The sequence below is a fragment of the Sciurus carolinensis genome, chromosome 16 (assembly GCF_902686445.1).
Source record: "Sciurus carolinensis chromosome 16, mSciCar1.2, whole genome shotgun sequence".
NCBI classification, from domain to species: Eukaryota; Metazoa; Chordata; class Mammalia; order Rodentia; family Sciuridae; genus Sciurus; species Sciurus carolinensis.
Window position 1 is genome coordinate 44,358,009 of NC_062228.1, and position 17,569 is coordinate 44,375,577.

The 17,569-nt window shown below is 37.8% G+C and overlaps 2 protein-coding genes across 6 annotated transcripts in view; one reads left to right on the top strand and one right to left on the bottom strand.

The window, feature by feature from the left end:
* Znf568 (zinc finger protein 568) overlaps positions 1–766 on the bottom strand; it is a 75,978-nt gene extending 75,212 nt beyond the window's left edge. For 3 of the 5 annotated variants that reach the window (XM_047527468.1, XM_047527466.1, XM_047527471.1), the window contains exon 1: positions 584–766. The gene's annotated coding sequence lies outside the window, so the exon portion shown is untranslated. Of the gene's footprint in view, positions 1–400; positions 544–583 lie in introns of those variants that run through there. The other 2 variants (XM_047527469.1, XM_047527467.1) reach the window with 1 other exon arrangement.
* Positions 313–15,379, top strand: LOC124966081 (zinc finger protein 829-like). The gene is given in 7 exon segments (XM_047527173.1): positions 313–704; positions 1,054–1,226; positions 7,918–7,981; positions 7,983–8,011; positions 12,340–12,377; positions 12,379–12,613; positions 12,616–15,379. Coding segments are annotated over 7 exon segments (1,140 nt in total). The 3' UTR covers positions 12,825–15,379.
* Positions 15,380–17,569: the final 2,190 nt, after the last annotated feature.

Sequence of the window (17,569 nt, forward strand, 5' to 3'; positions counted from 1 at the left end):
CTTGCATGCCTAAGACCCTTGTGCCACAAAACAAAATAAAATAAAAATAAATGAATGTACATAATAAAAGAAGGAAGCCATACGATGACGATAGTGAACCCGAGAAAGATCATCACGTAAACTTGAAAGCTACAAGAGTGTCAAGGATTGTGGGGGAGGGGCGGCAAAGGAAACAAAAGAGGGGGGATCAATGTAAAGGAAGGCTCACTAGAAAATACAGAATTGTATTTTAAAAGTACTTATCTACTGTATAAAATACTACAGAGAAACTAACCCGACAAGAACCACTACACATCAAAATCACACTTCGCCATGCTCACTCACATTCACACCACACCCTTAACCACAACCACAACCAAACACATCATAATTATACCACCGCACAAACATAATCACATACCTTCGAACATCATGACACACCCTCTCACCACGTTATTCTGTCCCAACGACTCCAACCACTCCAAAAGCCGCACGGCGAGCACTCCCCACCGCCGCCACCCAGCACTCCAGGCCCCCTACGGGCCTCCGCCCCGTCAGCCGCCCGCGGCCGGTCCAAACCGGACCCCTGGAGCCCCGCCCTCACCTCCCGAGGCGGGCACTCGCTGCCTCACAGACCCGGGACGGGTGGCCGAATGCGCGTCCAGCGCGCAGTTTCTGAGCGACTGGGTGAAGACCACACGCAAACAGGTCAGGGACAATCCAGGGTGAGCCGAAGTAGCTCTCCGCCACCGCTACCTTACGAAGCATAACTCCTCCCAGAAGGCCACGCGGTCCAATTCAACTTCCGGCCAGGACGCTGCCCGCCTTTCCAGCGCTGACCAGGGTTTAACCAAGTTTGCTGGAAAGGTTTAGGTCTAGCGCGCCTCGCGATGGCGACGCGTCAGCGGTGAAACTGCTCTGGACTTGGGGAGTTGCAGGCGCAGTTATTTCGGGTGGGCCCAGGTTGGGCCCTGAAAGGAATCCACGTGGACCCCAGCTCTGGACTACATTTCCCAGGTGGTCTGGTGGTCTGTCGCTCTTTCCGCAAGAACTCGGTTGTTGCTGGACCGTTAGATCAGTGAGGTACGAAATCGTGTTCCCTGGGGCAAGCGCCTCAGGTCCGCCGGGTCAGACCCGGGAATGGACTGGAAAGGCTTCGGGTGAAAATACTGGAGGCATGTGGGGAGCTGGAGCCTTGGGACTATGCGGGCAGAGCGAACTGAACAAGAGAGTTTGTGGGATTGTCAGTGAGCTGCGTTGACACTGCTGCTTTATGTGTGGATGTGAGATGTCTGGTCATCGTGAGGTTATGACTTTAGTATGACGGTTCCTTAATGTATGTGACACTGTGCACGGACTGCTCTCTCCTTTATGATTGTGACTCCATAACTCTAACCCCAGAAAACCCTTCTGACGTTAGTCAGATTCTAGCCCAGGATAGCAGTGAAGTTGCACAGGATGGCCCATTTTCCTCTTATCTCCATTCTCCGTGTGTGGTGGGTGATGAATTTGGGGCTGATAATGATCTCTAATCTGAGTAATTGAGGAAAAACCTGCTATCTTACAGTTACCTTCTTCCATTTCTACCTTTCTCCAGGTGAGTTGCTCCGAAGAAAAGTAAAGAATGCATGATAAACTTCTACAAGTAATATCCAAGGTATCGTGGGGTTTCTTTTATGCGTTCCTTTCTCTGAAAATTCTTGCTTAATAAGGGTGTTTCCAAGTGCGGTGGCACGCCTGTAAATCCCAATGATTCAGATCACAAGTTCAAGGCACTCTTCAACAACCTAGCCAGAAGACCCTCTCTCAAAATTAAAAAACAAACAAACAAACAACAAAAAAACTTAAAAATGACTGGGGATGTAGGTGAGTGTTAAAGCGCCCCTGGGTTCAATCTCAGTACCTCAAAAACAAAACAAAGATATATCATTTTAATGTAGATCCTTATACTCTCCCCACTGGAGAAAAGGATAGGTATGCCTGGTATTAAAGCCATATACCTAATGTTCACTTATTTGAAAAGTGGTTCTACTTCTGTTTGCTGGTTTTTCTTCTTTTAAATATAATATTTACTATTTTAAAATAAAAGCATGAGCTGGGCCTAGTGGTAAAGGCCTGTAATCCTGGTGGCCTGGGAGGCAGAGGCAGGAGGATCATGAATTCAAAGCCAGCCTCCCGGGCTGGGGAAGATAGCTCAGTCAGTAGAGTGCTTGCCTTGTAAGCACTAGGCCCTGGGTTTGATCCCTAGCACACACCCCCCCCCCCAAAAAAAAAGAAAGAAAAAGAAAAAGCCAACCTCAGCAGCTTATGGTAGGCCATGAGAAAAATTAGTGAGAACCTGTTTCAAAATTTAAAAAAGGATTGGGGAGGTTGCTGGGTAGTTAAGCATCACTGGGTTTAATCGCTGGGTACTAATAAAGTAAAAAATAAATAAAAAGCATGATTATTTTAGAGATTTGAAAAACAGAGTTACTAAGAAAAAAAAGTTGATCACTCAACTAGTATTAATGTTTAAATGTGCATTTATTATTTTGCCAATATCAAATTATATTTCATTTACATTTTTCTTTTTTTTTTTTGGCAGTACTGGGTGTTGAACCCAGGTCCTCCTGCATGTAAGGCAAGCGGTGTACTACTAAGCTACATCCCCAGCCCTCATTTACATGAGCATATAGTTTCACTACAGAGTGTTGTATTCTGCTATATTTTCCAGTGGTCTTGGAAATACCATTTTTTAAAGACACGTTTGTTTGTATGAAAGAACTCAGGTTTCTACTTTGCATTAGATCAATTGTATCTGACTTTTAAATATTTGTACATACACATATACCCTGCACATGCAAGTTTAAATTGGCATTTCCATGATTAATAATGAATGGTGATCACACCACTCCATATGTTTACTGTTAGGGTTTTTTTTGTAATATGTTTCTTCAAATTTTCTACATGTTTTTCTCTTGGATTAACTCTTATTCATAGTAAGAGTTTATATAATCTGGATATGAATACTTAATTATATTTTCATACAATTTGGAATGTTCTATCATTTTAAGATGGTTTTATGAACAAAAGTTCTAATTTTAACAAGGTTGAGTTTACCAATTTTTTTTTCTTTATGGTTAATGCTTTTTGTATCTCGTTTAAGAAATCCTTCCCTGTTCCAAGTTCATACAAATATTCTCCTATATTTATGCTAAAAGCTGTAAGTTTTGCTTTCCCATTTAGTCAATCCATTTTTCAAAATATTTTTAGTTGTATATGAACACAATACCTTTATTTTTATGTGGTGCTGAGGATCTAACCGAGTGCCTTACACATGCTAGGTAAGTGCTCTACCACTGAGCTACAACCCCAGCCCTAGATAGTCAATCCATTTTTAACTGACTTTTGTATATGCTGTGGGCAGGGGAGAGGGTGTCAGATTTTTTCCCCTCTTATTAATACCCAATTTTCTCAGTACATGTTTTAGAAAATCCATTGTGTTCTCACTGGTCTGCAAAGATAATCTTGTGTATGGGTGTATTTATGAGCTATTATTCTATTCCATTGGTCTATTTGTACATCCTTGTGCCTCTTCTTCAAAAGTAATCTGTCTTTTCTTCCTCTGGCTGTTTTAAGGATTTTCTCTCTGTTTTCAGTTTTCTGTAATTTTTGCGTAACAATATCTAAGTGTGTTCTTAAAAATTTCTCTGCTTGGAATTTGTATGCATATTTTAATTTGTAGATGGGTGTCTGGTATTAGTACAGAAAAATTCCTAGTCATTGTCTCTTTAGAGAGACAATGCCTTGCCCCTGCTTTGTTTTCTATCCTTTCCTTTCTTTATCCGGTTCTAGTTAAACATAGATTAGAATTTCTCATTCTTCTCTTTTTATCTCTTGATCTCTTCTTGATTTTAAGAGTTGGCACAACTCAAATAAAAACAGTGCTAAACTGGGTGCAGTGTCATATGCCTGTAATCCCAGTGGCTCAGGAGGCTGAGGGAAGAGGATTGCAAGTTCAAAGCCAGCCTCAGCAATTTAGCAAGACCCTAAGCAACTTAGTGAGACCCTGCCTCAAAATAAAAAATTAAAAGGGCTGGAGATGTGACTCATTGGTAAAACACCCCTGGGTTCAATCCCCCAGTGTGGGGGTCTCTCAACCACGTCCCATGTGGATGAGAAAAGAGTTAACTGTAGGAGGATCTGCTTATCAATCAATTACCCATAAATTTATCTACTCAGTAAACACACAAGAGACAATACTCTTTTAAATGAAGCGGGTCTGGCCATACCAGCTCTGGCCTCTAACAGCATGGAGTAGCCCAACTCTCTTTTATTTATAGACGCACAGGTAAAGAGGGCCAAGACTGGGGTGGAGCTTCTGTAATGGACAGGATAGGGTGAAGTTAGGGGGACTATTCAGAAGGAGACAGGGAACCACTCCCATGGAGCACCATTGCTTCTGGGTGGTTCCTAGAAGCCAGACATCTGCATCCCATGGCTCAACCTAGTCTGATTCTGCTAAATAAGGATGGCTTCCCACACCCCAGTACAGGAAAAAAAAAAGACGGGGAGAAAGAACTACTCCATATGAAGCATTTTCCCCCTCATCATTTCTACTCTCAGCCCTCCCTGTGAGCTAATTTGTTGTCCTAGATAAAAACCTGCACAGTTCCTATAATTATTTGATCATTCTTTGGTATCCTTTGATAGTTTTCAGTCACAAGATCAGTCTCATTTTATTAATTACAACCTCTAGTTCCACTTAATAATCTTTAAATTTCATGCAGAGCCCCTTCTCCATGTTCAGGCTTGCTTCCAACTAGAAGCTTGCAGTGTGTAAGGGCAGGGGACATATTAAACTTCTTGATTTCCTAACCCTGAATTTCTCTTTCTCCTGTCCAATAGGCAGTCTTTGAATCTTATGAGATTAGAAAAGGGATGGGGAAGAAGAGATGAGAACAAAAGACCTTTAAGAAAGACTGGTTTTAGTGTTGGTTTCTCTTGTTTTGATGGATATTCAATATTGACTCTTTTTTTTGTAAGGTAATTATATGAATTTCTTGGAGAAGTCCCTATTGGGAATCTCTAATTGCATTTTGTGTGATGTGGCAGCTTGTCTCCTTGAAATGGCTACTTCGAATACATGACATGGACCTTGGTAGTTTATGATCTCCTCCGTTGCTGAGGTCACTTTGTCCCTTTATTGGGTCTGCATCTGGTCCAAGGAGAAGAATAGGCACCAGTCTTTGTGTCCTATAAACTCCAAAGGGCACAGCAGAAATTCTACCAAAGAACCTGACCATTCTACTTTGGAATCTTTCAGGTCCCCTTATTTGGCTGAAAGTGAAGGAGAAATATCCTCATTGTTCCAATGGTATAGGAATGTCTGACCTTTTCCAAACAACAATAAATTCTTGACACCAGCTGGGTGTATTACAATTCAGTTCAATTCTTACACTAACAACCAGGAGTTAACATAGAGGTTAAAGAACTTAGTCTCACAGAACTGTCCCTAACTTTAGACACTAACCACAAGTCTTGGATGTCTCTAAGGCACTGTACTTCTTTGCAGCTAACCACAAACTGAGGAGTTCCCATAACCCTTCCTTAGGTTCAGTTAATTTACTAGAACAACTCAGAACACAGGTAAACATTTTAGTCAATGACAAACCACCTGTCCAATGGTAATTGCATAAAATTAAATGGAGCTGAAAAATCCTATTGCCTAGTATTTTTACTATACCTTTTCCTGTTTAGATATGCAAATGTTTATCAGTATGTTAAAATTGCCTACAGTATTCCAGAAAGTAACATTCTATTCAGGTTTATAGTCTAGGAGCAATAGGCTATACCATATATTCTTTGCAGTGCCTATACCATCTAAGTTTATGCAAATACACTTTATGATGTTGGCACAACAATGAAGTCACTAAAGACACATTTCTCAAAATGTATCCTTGTCACTAAGCAATGCATGCCTTGTCACTAAGCAATGCATGATTGTACTTATGATTACAGTTCTATTGTAAAGGATACAACTTAGAAAGTGCAAAATGGAAGAGATGAATAGGGCAAAGTCTACGGAGCAGGATGTACATTTGGATAGGATCTTAAGAATTTTGTCTAACAAAATGTCTAAAATGAAAGATTTATTAGTATTTATATTGTGGAAATTTCTGCCACTATAAAATTATAAAGTTAAAGAATTTGTGCTATTAGGGAACAATTCTTATAGCAGTCATAAAAGAACTATAGTTTTCAAGGAATTTAATTTATGCTATTGGCTAAGATAGGGATACTTTAAATTCATATTTAACTAATTTTACATTTTAAAGTTTCAAGAAGTGTTAAAAGACTTAGGAAAATAGCAGGGCATTGTCCCAATACCCTTTCTCCTTGTGGCTACCCTCAAATCTTGCTGTTTCTCTTGGCATTTTTCCTATATTTTTGTTATTTTTTCATAGACATTTTCTAGTGACCTCCTGCCAGATTTTTCTATACAACAGTCCTCATTTCCTATCCCTGCAGTAGAGTTATGTCATTGTTTTTTTTTTTTTAAATCATCATTATCCATGTGATTAGAACCTTGGAAGTATTGTTAATCTGAGCCAAGTAATATGCTACTAGTCCTTTGATGCTTTCTAGTGTAATTTTTATTTTTCTGAGCATACATTGCCTTGTTTCTTCATTTTCCTGGGTCCATGTACCTGTCACTAATTTTTTCCCAAGCTTTCTAGCATTGTTGTTACTTTGTTGCAAACATACTGACTCCCTATTTTTCCCTGAAGACCTCCCTCCCTCAGAATCTTCTTTTTGTTCCTAAATGTTGTTTTGCAGGACTGCTACCAGATGTTGTCCAGGAACTTGTCTTTTATAGTTACACTGGGAATTTATACATGGTTCTCATGTTAGTTTTCCTGTTTCTGAATATAATACCATTTCCTTTTCCTGGGGTATTTCCTGGTTTTGATGGAGCACATTCCACTAGTTTCCTAAGAAGAGTTACATCAGAGATAATTCTATAATTCTCTGAACTTCTAGAATTGTTTTGATTTAATCTTAACATTGGCTTAGTGATTTGACTGGTTATAGAATTCTGAACCAAAATTTGTTTTTTGTAATAGTAGTGAAGGAATTGCTTTGTTTTCTTCTAATTTCAAACAGTGTTCTTGAGAATTCCATTGCTATTCTAACTGCTGGAAAATTTTGTGATCCTTGTTTTCCTGGAAGTCTTTAGAAAGTTCTATTTTCCCACGATATCCTGAAATTTTACTTTAAAATGTACTGTTTTTTGAACGTCCATACATTTTCCTCTCAGAACTTAAAGAAAAAGGGAAGGGGGGAAGAAACTTACTCATTAAGCTGGTTGCTTTCTAATTCACATCATTAGGAAAGTTCACCATGTTTGTCCACTACTAGGAGATAGGGTTCCAACCTCTTCCATTGCTCTGTCTCTTCCTGCAGAGCCTTCTCCTCCCTCCTCTGCTACCATTTCTCTCCTATTATGAAAGTAGTTTATTTATTGTTTCAGGGGCAATGATGTTCAGAGATGTGTCCATATACTTCTCTCAGGAGGAATGGGAATGCCTGGACTCTGTTCAGATGAACTTATATAAAGAAGTGACATTGGAGAATTTCAGCAACCTTGTTTCAGTTGAGTAAGCATAACTACCCCGCCCCACCAAAATTCATAATTCATCCTTGGGCTAGTGAATATTTCACTTCAAGTAACCAGCTGAATTTCTGCTCCCTGTTCCTCAAGGAATGGTTTGAGTTGGAATGGAATGGAAGAATTGGAAATGGGCAGCTCCATTGGGCTGTGGCTGAAGCTTCATCTTCTTCATCTTCCTCTGATCTTTCCTGTAGTGGCATCTCTTCCTTGACCACCAAGGGACTGGATCTGAGTCCTGGGACATCCACAGCATAACCGTGTCCCATGTCTTTTCTTATGAGCAGGACTTTCCAATTCTAAACCAGCTGTGATCTCCTTATTGGAACAAGGACAAGAACCCTGGATGGTTGAAAGAGCTGACTAGAGGCTTGTGTTCAGGTAAGTGAGAGAAGATGGGACAGGAACAGGGCCATGAGGAGACATTCCCTCTGAGATTTTATCAGGAAGCTCCCCTCAAAGGGCAAGCCCTCTTCTATATAAGCAATCATGCTTCTTTTCTCCCATACCTTTTTCCCAGTCCATGATAGTAAATACCTTTCTTTGTTTCCAAAAGAGTTATCTATGTACATTTTAAATTTTGTTTCTTCTTAGGATATACTGCATTTCAAATTCTATAGTAAAAGAATCCCTTAGAAATATATGTGTGTATTTTACTTTTTGTTTTTTGTACTGGTTTTCATTTTATTATTTACTTTATACTTATTTAAATTCTTCAAACAGCTTGCCCTGAATTTAACAGTTCATTCTTTCATTTAAAAAAGTAGAGTGCACCTTTTTTACTTTAAAAAAAATTCAAGTACAGAGAACTACACGATTATGATTAAACACCATGATGAACTGTGAAGTGAATGTATCCATATAACCACCACTGGAGATAAGAATAGAATATAATTAGCACCTCAGAATCCCTCCATAATTTGTTAGAACAACTCACAGAACTCATGACAGCATTATTCTTATGATTACTGTTTTATATAAAGATACAGATGAATATCCAGATGAAGAGGTATACAGGACAAGGTCTAGGGAAGGTCCCAAGCATAGGAGATTCTATCCCTATACCTATGGAATCATGGTATGCCACTTTCCTGGTCACCACCTTGGCAATTCTCCCAAGCTCGAGTTTTATTACACAGGTATGACTGATTAACTCCCTGACCACATGATTGAATTCAATCTCTAATCATTCTGAGAGGTCAGGCATTGGGGTAGGCCTGAAAGTTCCAACCTTCTAATCACAGACTTGGTCTTTCTTGGTAAACTTCTCCCTTAAAATTATCTCTGGACCTATCATGGATCACATAATTTGCATAAACTCAAATATACTCAAAAGACACTTGTAAATAATGAATGTCACTCTTACCTGGTAGTTGCAAGGGCTTTTGAGGCTCTGTGCTAGGAACCCAGAACAAAAACCAGATATATTCCTTATTGGTCTTTATCATAATGCAAATTGGCTGGGCACCATAGCTGACACCTGTAATCCCAGTGAGGCTGAGGCAGGAGGAATACAACTTTGAGGCTAGCTTTGGCAATTTAGTGAGACTGTCTTCAAAATAAAAGGTAAAAAGGGCTAGGGATGTAACTCAGTGGTAAAGCACCTCTGGGTTAAATCCCCAAAACCAAAACAAAAAACCAAAGTGGGTATAATTTATGTTAATCCTTTGTTTTCAGTTCAGAATCCATGCCCACAGCTATATGTGATATTCCTGAGTCCAGATTCTCTTTTGTTCATTAGAATGTAAAATCATTTTTTTTAGATTTCTAGTTTCCTATGCATACAGAGAAGTATAATCATCTCTCTTGTGCAATAGGAGAGGGGATCTTGAAGTCTCACCACTAATAAAATGCTTAAATTCATGCTTTAGCTTTCAGTATTTTCTGTCACCTCACTGTGTGAAGTGGCAGATGCCTTGAATCTTGAGATCTGCACCCTGAGTCAGTATTATGGAAATAATCTATTGTAGGCTTAGAATTTGAGTGTTATTACTCATCTATTGTCTTTCCAGTTTCCAAGTTTTATTGTTACTGCCTCTTTTCCAATAGCCTTTGTCCTAATGGAGTTTTTCTTAACCTTTGTTAAACTTTTACTATAGATTCATGAGTAAGCAATTATGAACTCATATATACAATCTGTCAATTTTTTTAAAAAAATATGCCCCTTTTAAATTAAAATAGTAGAGTTGATTCCCATTATTCAGTTTCCATATTACAAATTCATTTACACACTAAATTTTATTTGTAATCCCAAAATCAAAACAGAACTCTCATGGTCATATATAGAGTGGCAAAAAATTTGAATCTTCCAATATGTACTTATTCCATTTGATATCAAAGAAGTCACTGCTCTGACTTATTTTAACTCTCATATTGTAAAAACATATCCTTTTGTACTTATTGTCACATTTTCTTTCTATTGTTGAATTCACTGTTTAAAGTGCCAGCCAAGGGCTTGGGATATAACCCTGTAAAGTTCCTGGTTAGCATGCACAAGGCCCTGGGTTCAAACCCCAATACCACACAAATAAATAAAATGGCCCCTAAGCATGTGTGCTGTGTCATCTAATGTTCCTAAATGCAAGAAGACAGTTGATTTACCTTATGGAGAAAAATCCATTGTTAGAGAAGCATGATATAAAGTAAGCAATTACTATGGAAGAATGTCATGGCAAAAATAAGGATACTGGTCAGATGAAATGGCTTACAGACATCAAAGTAATGTCAGGTCCACTATCTTAAAGCAAATACATGAACTTTTTCTTCCAGCTTCCCAGATGGTCATTGGCCAAATTTATGTAATTGTATCTTGAAATCCTTCTTCTAATTATTGTACTCCAGACCATCATGAGTTATAGTACTTTTGGCCATGCATTCAGTAGTAATCAACAAAAGGAAAGTGTCTTTAAATAAAATCACATGTAAAACAAGATTATACAGGTTCAACTAATAAGAGCAATAGTTCAGTATTGGATAATTCACTTTTTATGGAGAGTTTAAAGAACATAAAACTATAAATAATGAGTCAACTTTAGGGTTTTTTAAAACTTTAAGAACAGTACATCTAAACACTCATTTATTGCCTTGGTAATTCAACAAATTATTTATTGAGCTTCTTATGTTTTAGGCATTGCCAAACATTTGCCTTCATTGGATCTATGCAGATATATACAACATTTCAAATAATAAGTGCTATTAAAGAAAAGGCAGAATGATCTAAAGCCTAATATGTGGAAGATATTATTTAGTCTGAAGATCAGGTCTGACCTCACTAGAGAGATGCTATTTGAGCAGAGCCCTAAATGGCAAGCAGCAATTAACAGCCAGTGGTAATATGGAAGGTGTAGTATGCCAGACAAAGAGAAAACCCCAAGTAGTTTAGATTTTAGGTAGGGCAAGGCTAGACCAAATATCATTCCATGTGCTGAATAGATTAGAGAATGCTTGAACATATTGGGGAGACTTAGGAGATCCCTATAGTGATTTAAGGAAGGTGATGCTGGTCTAGAGTATAATAATTAGAAGAGGACAGTTTCAAGATGAAATCACCTAAATTTGGCCAATGATCATCTAGGGAGCAGGAGGAAAAAGGTCATGTATTTGGTTTGAGATAGTGGACCTGGTATTACTGTGATGTCTGCAAGCCATTTCCCTTGCCTAGTATCCCTATTTGCCATGACATCCTTCCATAATATTTGCTGTCAATACTGAGTGTTTGCTTTATTCCAGATTATTTACATTTGTTATTCCCCATCTTTCCAGCAATAAAGAGTTAAATACTGTCTCCATTTTAAAATGAGGTAAAGAGGGCTCAACGATTAAGTAATTCCCTTAGAACATAAAACTGGGGTTCACCTTCTCATGTGTTGACATGACAGTCCTCGCCTCTGAGTATATTTCATTCTGTCTTATTCTTTCCTGTCTCAAATTTGAACTGCCTCTTTTTTTTTTTTTTTTTTTTTTTTTTGCTGTACTGGGGATCGAACTCAGGACCTTGTGCTTGCGAGGCAAGCACTCTACCAGCTGAGCTATCTCCCCAGCCCATTGAACTGCCTCTTTTTAGTCACTGCCATGACTTGAAGGATCCATTCTTCCTCCCAACTTGCCTGAATTCCAAGGGATATTATTTCCAGTGAATCTCCAATTCTTATTATGTTCTATCCACAGAGGAGATTTGCCTGTCTACTATTCCTGACAGTTTCATTCAGCATCTTAGACTTGTTGCAAACTTTTTCCCAATGTGAATTTGCCAACAGTATACCTCTTAAATACCCTCACACCTGCATTTATACATTTCAACCCACTTCTTCTAAATAGCTCTTTCATATAGGTCTGATAATTATCTACAAATTGCAAAATAAAGTATGGTGTTTTGCATTTGTAAGTATATGTTTATATACATGTATATATGATTAAAATCACTGTATAATATTGAGGATAGCCCTGAGCAGTGTGTATTGAAGGTGATTCTGAATCACACCAAAATGTAAGGAAGTCATCTACTTCCCAAATCACCTCCCCAGCTTCTGTTATTATCTCTCCTTAGTGTCTGTGCTTTTCATAGTTTTACAAATTGCCTAGCTATATTTGAGAACCATCTTAGCGTCTTCTTTTCTGGGTATTATTTTCAATTTAATCCTTCCTTTTTTTTTTTTAAGAAATTTAATTTCTGAATACAATGTGTAATATACCTTTTTATTTTTTTTCAGATCTGGAATCAGTGTATGAGAACAAAATATTATCTCTAAAAAAAGAGACATTTCAGTCAAGTAATATTTTGCTATGAAGACATACCCCCTTTTATTCATCCTACTTTTCTTATTCCGCATCAAAATACTATTAGCAAAGAGGAGCCCTGTGAATCTAAGATATGTGGGAAGACTTTTGATCAGAACTCAGAATTTATTCAACATCAGAGAGTTAATTCTGCTGAAAAACTGTATGAATGTAAGGAGTATGGGAAATCCTTCAGTCGTGGCTCACTCTTACTCGACATCAGAGGATTCACAGTGGTGAAAAACCCTACGAATGTAAGGAATGTGGCAAAGCTCTTAGTTGTAGTTCCTATTTTTCTCAACATCAGAGGATTCACACCGGTGAGAAACCCTATGAATGTAAAGAATGCGGAAAGGCCTTTATTCAGAGCTCAGAACTTATTCAACACCAGAGAATCCATACAGATGAAAAACCATAAGAATTTAACGAGTGTGGAAAGACCTTTAATAAAGGCTCAAACCTTACTAGACATCAGAGAATTCACACTGGTGAGAAACCTTATGACTGTAATGAATGTGGAAAGGCTTTTGTTAGTTGCTTAGACCTTATTCGCCATGAGGGAATTCGTACAGGGTAAATGATAAGAAAGTAAGACACTTTTGTGAACATTTGTTTTTAAAAACATGTAATGAAAACAAACCAGGAATGTAGGTTTTCCTGGGTATTTAGTTTTCTAGGGCTACTGTAACAGAACCAAGAAAAATTTGGTAGCTTAAAAGAAAGGAATTTATTCCCTCACTGTTTTGAAGCCTGGACATCCAGAATCAAAGCTGTAAGCAGGTTGTAAGTATTTACAGAGGTAATCTGTTTTATACCTTCTAGTTTCTGGTAACAGCCAGAAACTCAACATTCCGTGGATTACAGGTGCATCTCTTTACTCTCTGCCTCCATCTTTTGCAGTCTCTCTGTGTTTCTATTTCCTCTAACATGGACACCAGTCATATTGTGTGTCACCTAATGATCCCATCTTAAGTTGATTACATCTGTAAAGATCCTATTTCAATGTGAGATCATATTCACAGATACCAAGGGTTAAGATGTCACCGTATCTTTGGGGGGACACAGTTCAACCGATAACACCTTGTGAACTATTTTGTCTAATGTATTTATAATTTCCTTTTATAACCTTCTTAATCAAATTTATTTTAAAATATAAATTTAAGGTCTAAATTAAACCTCCCTTTTCACCCACCAAAAAAATATTCTCCCAACTGCTTATTCAGTATTCTTTCCTCTCGTTTCTCCTTAATTTGTTTATATTACCTTATGTTTTAGGGCCATCTTTTTTTATTGCTGTGACCTATAGATCTGTGCTTCCAATACTGCACTGTAAGTTGTGTTGTATAGACTTAAATCATTCTTGAAAAAACTGTAAACTTATTTTTGAAAGTAACTCATTTCTTTACTTTTGGAAGGAGAGCCTCACATACACTAAAAACAAGTGCCCCCTGAGCTACATCCCCAGCCACTCTCCCCTTTTGAGACATTGTCTCACTAAGTTGCCAAGGCTGGCCTTGAACTGGCCATTCTCCTTGCCTCAGCCTCTTGAATAGCTAGAATTAACAGTAATGTACTTGCCCAGCATTGAGTTCTTATTTAAAAAAAATAAAAATAAAAAAGGAAATAAAAAAATATAGGGACTGGGGATATAGCTCAGTTGGTAGAGTGCTTGCCTCCCAAGCACAAGGCCCTGGGTTCAATCCTTAGCACTGCAAAAAGAAAAAAAAAATTTTTTTAAATCTTAGACCAGAGATTACTGCTTTCAAAATATTACAATAGATCTTTCCAAACTTTATGTTAACTTTATGTTAATCATAAGCTGCAGGTGGTGGACACAGCAACTCAGGAGGCTGAGACAGGAAGATTGTAAGTTCAAAGCCAACCTCAGCAATTTAGTGAGGCCCTAAGTAACTTAGTGAGACCCTGTCTCTAAATAAAATATAAAAAAAGACTGGGGATGTGCCTCAGTGGTTAAATGCCCCTGAGTTCAATCCTCGGTACCAGAAAAAAGAAAAAAAAAAAAAAGTGTGATCATAATATGCCTGCTGTATCATAATTTTATTTTATCATGCCAAAATATACCATAATAGTCCAGTTCGATGGTTAAAGCCTATAATCCCAGCACCTCGGGATCCTAAAGCAGAAAAATTGTAAGCTTGAGGCCAGACTCAGCAAATTAATAAGACATTGTCTCAAAATCGAAAACAAAACAAAACAAAATGGCTGGGAATATAGCTCAGTAGTACAGTATACTACTAGTACCCTTTCAATCCCCAGGGATTGAACTGCAGCACATGGGAGTAGTGTTCAATCCTTAGCCACCCACCCTCCCTCACAAAAATCAAAATATACCATGATTACCATTTAATTAAATAACATCTTCATATTATTTTTTAAAATATTTTTAGCTGTAGATGGACACAATACCTTTATTTTTCAGTGGTGCTGAGGATCAAACCCAGTGCCTCTCACATGCTAGGCTAGTGCTCTACCACTGAACCACAATCACAGCGCCTTTATCATTATTTTTAATGGTGTTGTAATATGTCTTGCTGTTAACTTGTGTCAACTTTTATGTTGTTAAATAACTACTGACAAACATGGTATACACTGAAGCTTTTCAGTTATAAAAGTTGTCCTCTAAATGCAAATGTAATGCTTTTTTTAAATTACATTTGAAAATGGAAATAATGAACATTTTCTCCCTATAGAATCTTGCCAATACTTATCCAATCCTTGTTGTAATCACTGTTATCAATTTTTTTTCTTCCAGACTTCTACTATACTTAATACATGTATGTGTATGTATATATGTAAGTACTTATGGAAAATGTAATGCTGCTTTATAATTTTTTGTGTAAATATATATTATATGTACTAATATGTATGTGTTGGGTTGCTCTCAGCAGTAAATGTATTAAATGTAAAACGTTGGAACTGTTTCTAATATGTAATAAATATCTAATGAATGTTATCCAATATTGACATCAGTATCTTTATCATTGTTATTGTTTGTGGAGAGTACTTTAACAATGCTATACATCATGGTTGATGTCAGAGAATTCATAATGAGAATTTTAGAAAATTTCATTATTTGTAGAAAAGTTGGGGAAAAAAAAAAAAAGGCAGGAAACAGCTGCCTGTTGCTGTTCTCTCAGTCAGCATGGTGGCACTAGTGGCACCATGCAACCAGTCTTGGTGGATTGGGAGCTACTGTTTTAAAAGAGGTGCTGGATAGGCTGATTTCACTGCATGGGGACAGAAACCAGAAAAGCCATGAACTGAGCAGGGGGTAGGCTTCTGGCATTGGGGTTCCCATGCGCTGGAGTTTAGAAAGAACTGTTATCAATATTGTTTTGGGATAATTTCTTGGCTCAGCAGGAATACATCTCTTGCTGGATGTCTCCAACATCCCAAGCACATGCCCTATCGTAGGGTATTTGCATTTGCCTGGAACACTTTTTTCTAAACAGTTGCATTATGAGATCCCTCACTTCCATCAGGTCTTTATGCAGAGGTCTCATCTGAGGACTTTCCTGGTTACTGTATCTAAAATCTCACTCCCGGGCTGGGGAGATAGCTCAGTCGGTAGAGCGCTTGCCTTGTAAGCACAAGGCCCTGGGTTCGATCCCCAGCACCAAAAAATAAAATAAAATAAAATAAAATCTCACTCCCCTATTTAATGTCCCCTTGCCCTGTTTTTTTCCTCTTGACAATTAACATTTCCCTTCTGTTTTCTACTATGTCCCCAGCACTAAAATAGTGTCTCAATCACAGAAAGCACTCAGTATACAGGTATGTATAAATGAATATATTAATTCTGTTTAGTGGAAAACTTGCAGCAAGCATGTCTAAAATCTACACCTAATGAAGCCCAGCCAATACATGTTTACCTGATGAGGTAGTGGGGTCTAAGATAGCTCCCAGTGATCTCTGTGCCCCAGTAGTCTGAAAAGGGAACTTACTCATAGAAGCAGTAAAATGGTGATGGTCAGTAGCTGGGATGTGGGGAAAGAGATGTTGGCCAAAGGGTACAAAGTTTCAGGATGAATAAGTTCCGGAGATCTGTCGAACATTATGGTGACTACAGTTAATGAATACTTAGAAATTGCTAATACTAGATCTTGATTGTGCTCACCACACAAAATGAGGTGATGATAGATGTGTTAATTAACATGATTTATTTTGTTAAAAGTATACATATTTCAAAACACTGTACATTGTATATGGTTTGTCAATTATGCCTTAATAAATCTGGGGGAGATGTGGGATGTGATACACTGAGAATATATCACTTTGTGGTGTTATGATTTGAATATGAGGTGTCCCAAAAAGCTCAGGAGACACTAACAATGATCAGAGGTGAAATGATTAGATTATGACAACTGTAACCCAATTGGATTAATTGGATTAATCCATTGATAGATTAATAATTTGAAAGGAATTCTGTACTGGGTGGTTTTTGGCAGGTAGGGCATGGCTGGAGGAAGTGACTTTTGGGGTTTACATTTTACCCCAGATGCCTCCATCTCTCTTCTTCCTGGCTACCATGACCTGAGCAGCCTTCCTCTGCCATACCTTTCCACCATGATGTTCTGCCTCACTGCTGGCTCAGAACAATGGAGTCAGCTGACCATGGATTGCAACCTCTGAAACAATTAGCCAAAATAAATTTTTATTCTTAAATTGTTCTTGTTAGGTGTTTTGGTCATAGTAACGAAAAGATGACTATTAATGTGAAATCAATGCATAACCTCAGTATAATCAGAGAAACATTGGATCAAACTTACATTGAGAGATGCCACAAAATAAATTGGCCAGTTTTCTTCAAAAAATGTCTAAGTTATGAGAGACAAGAAAATACTGAGGAACAGTTTCATGTTGGAGAAGACGAGAAATAGCAAATAATGTGGGACCCTGGAATGGATGTTGGTCTAGACAACATTTGAATTCAAGTAAGGATTATAGTTTAATTATGATTATTATATCAATGTTAATTTCCTTTTTCAGTAATTGTACTGTGGTTATATGTTAATACTAGAGGAAGCTGAGTAAATATTATATAATTGTTTTGTTTTGGTACTAGACATTGAACCCAGGGGCAATTAACCACTGATCCACATCCTCTGCCCTTTTTATTTTTTATTTTGCTGAGACTGGCTT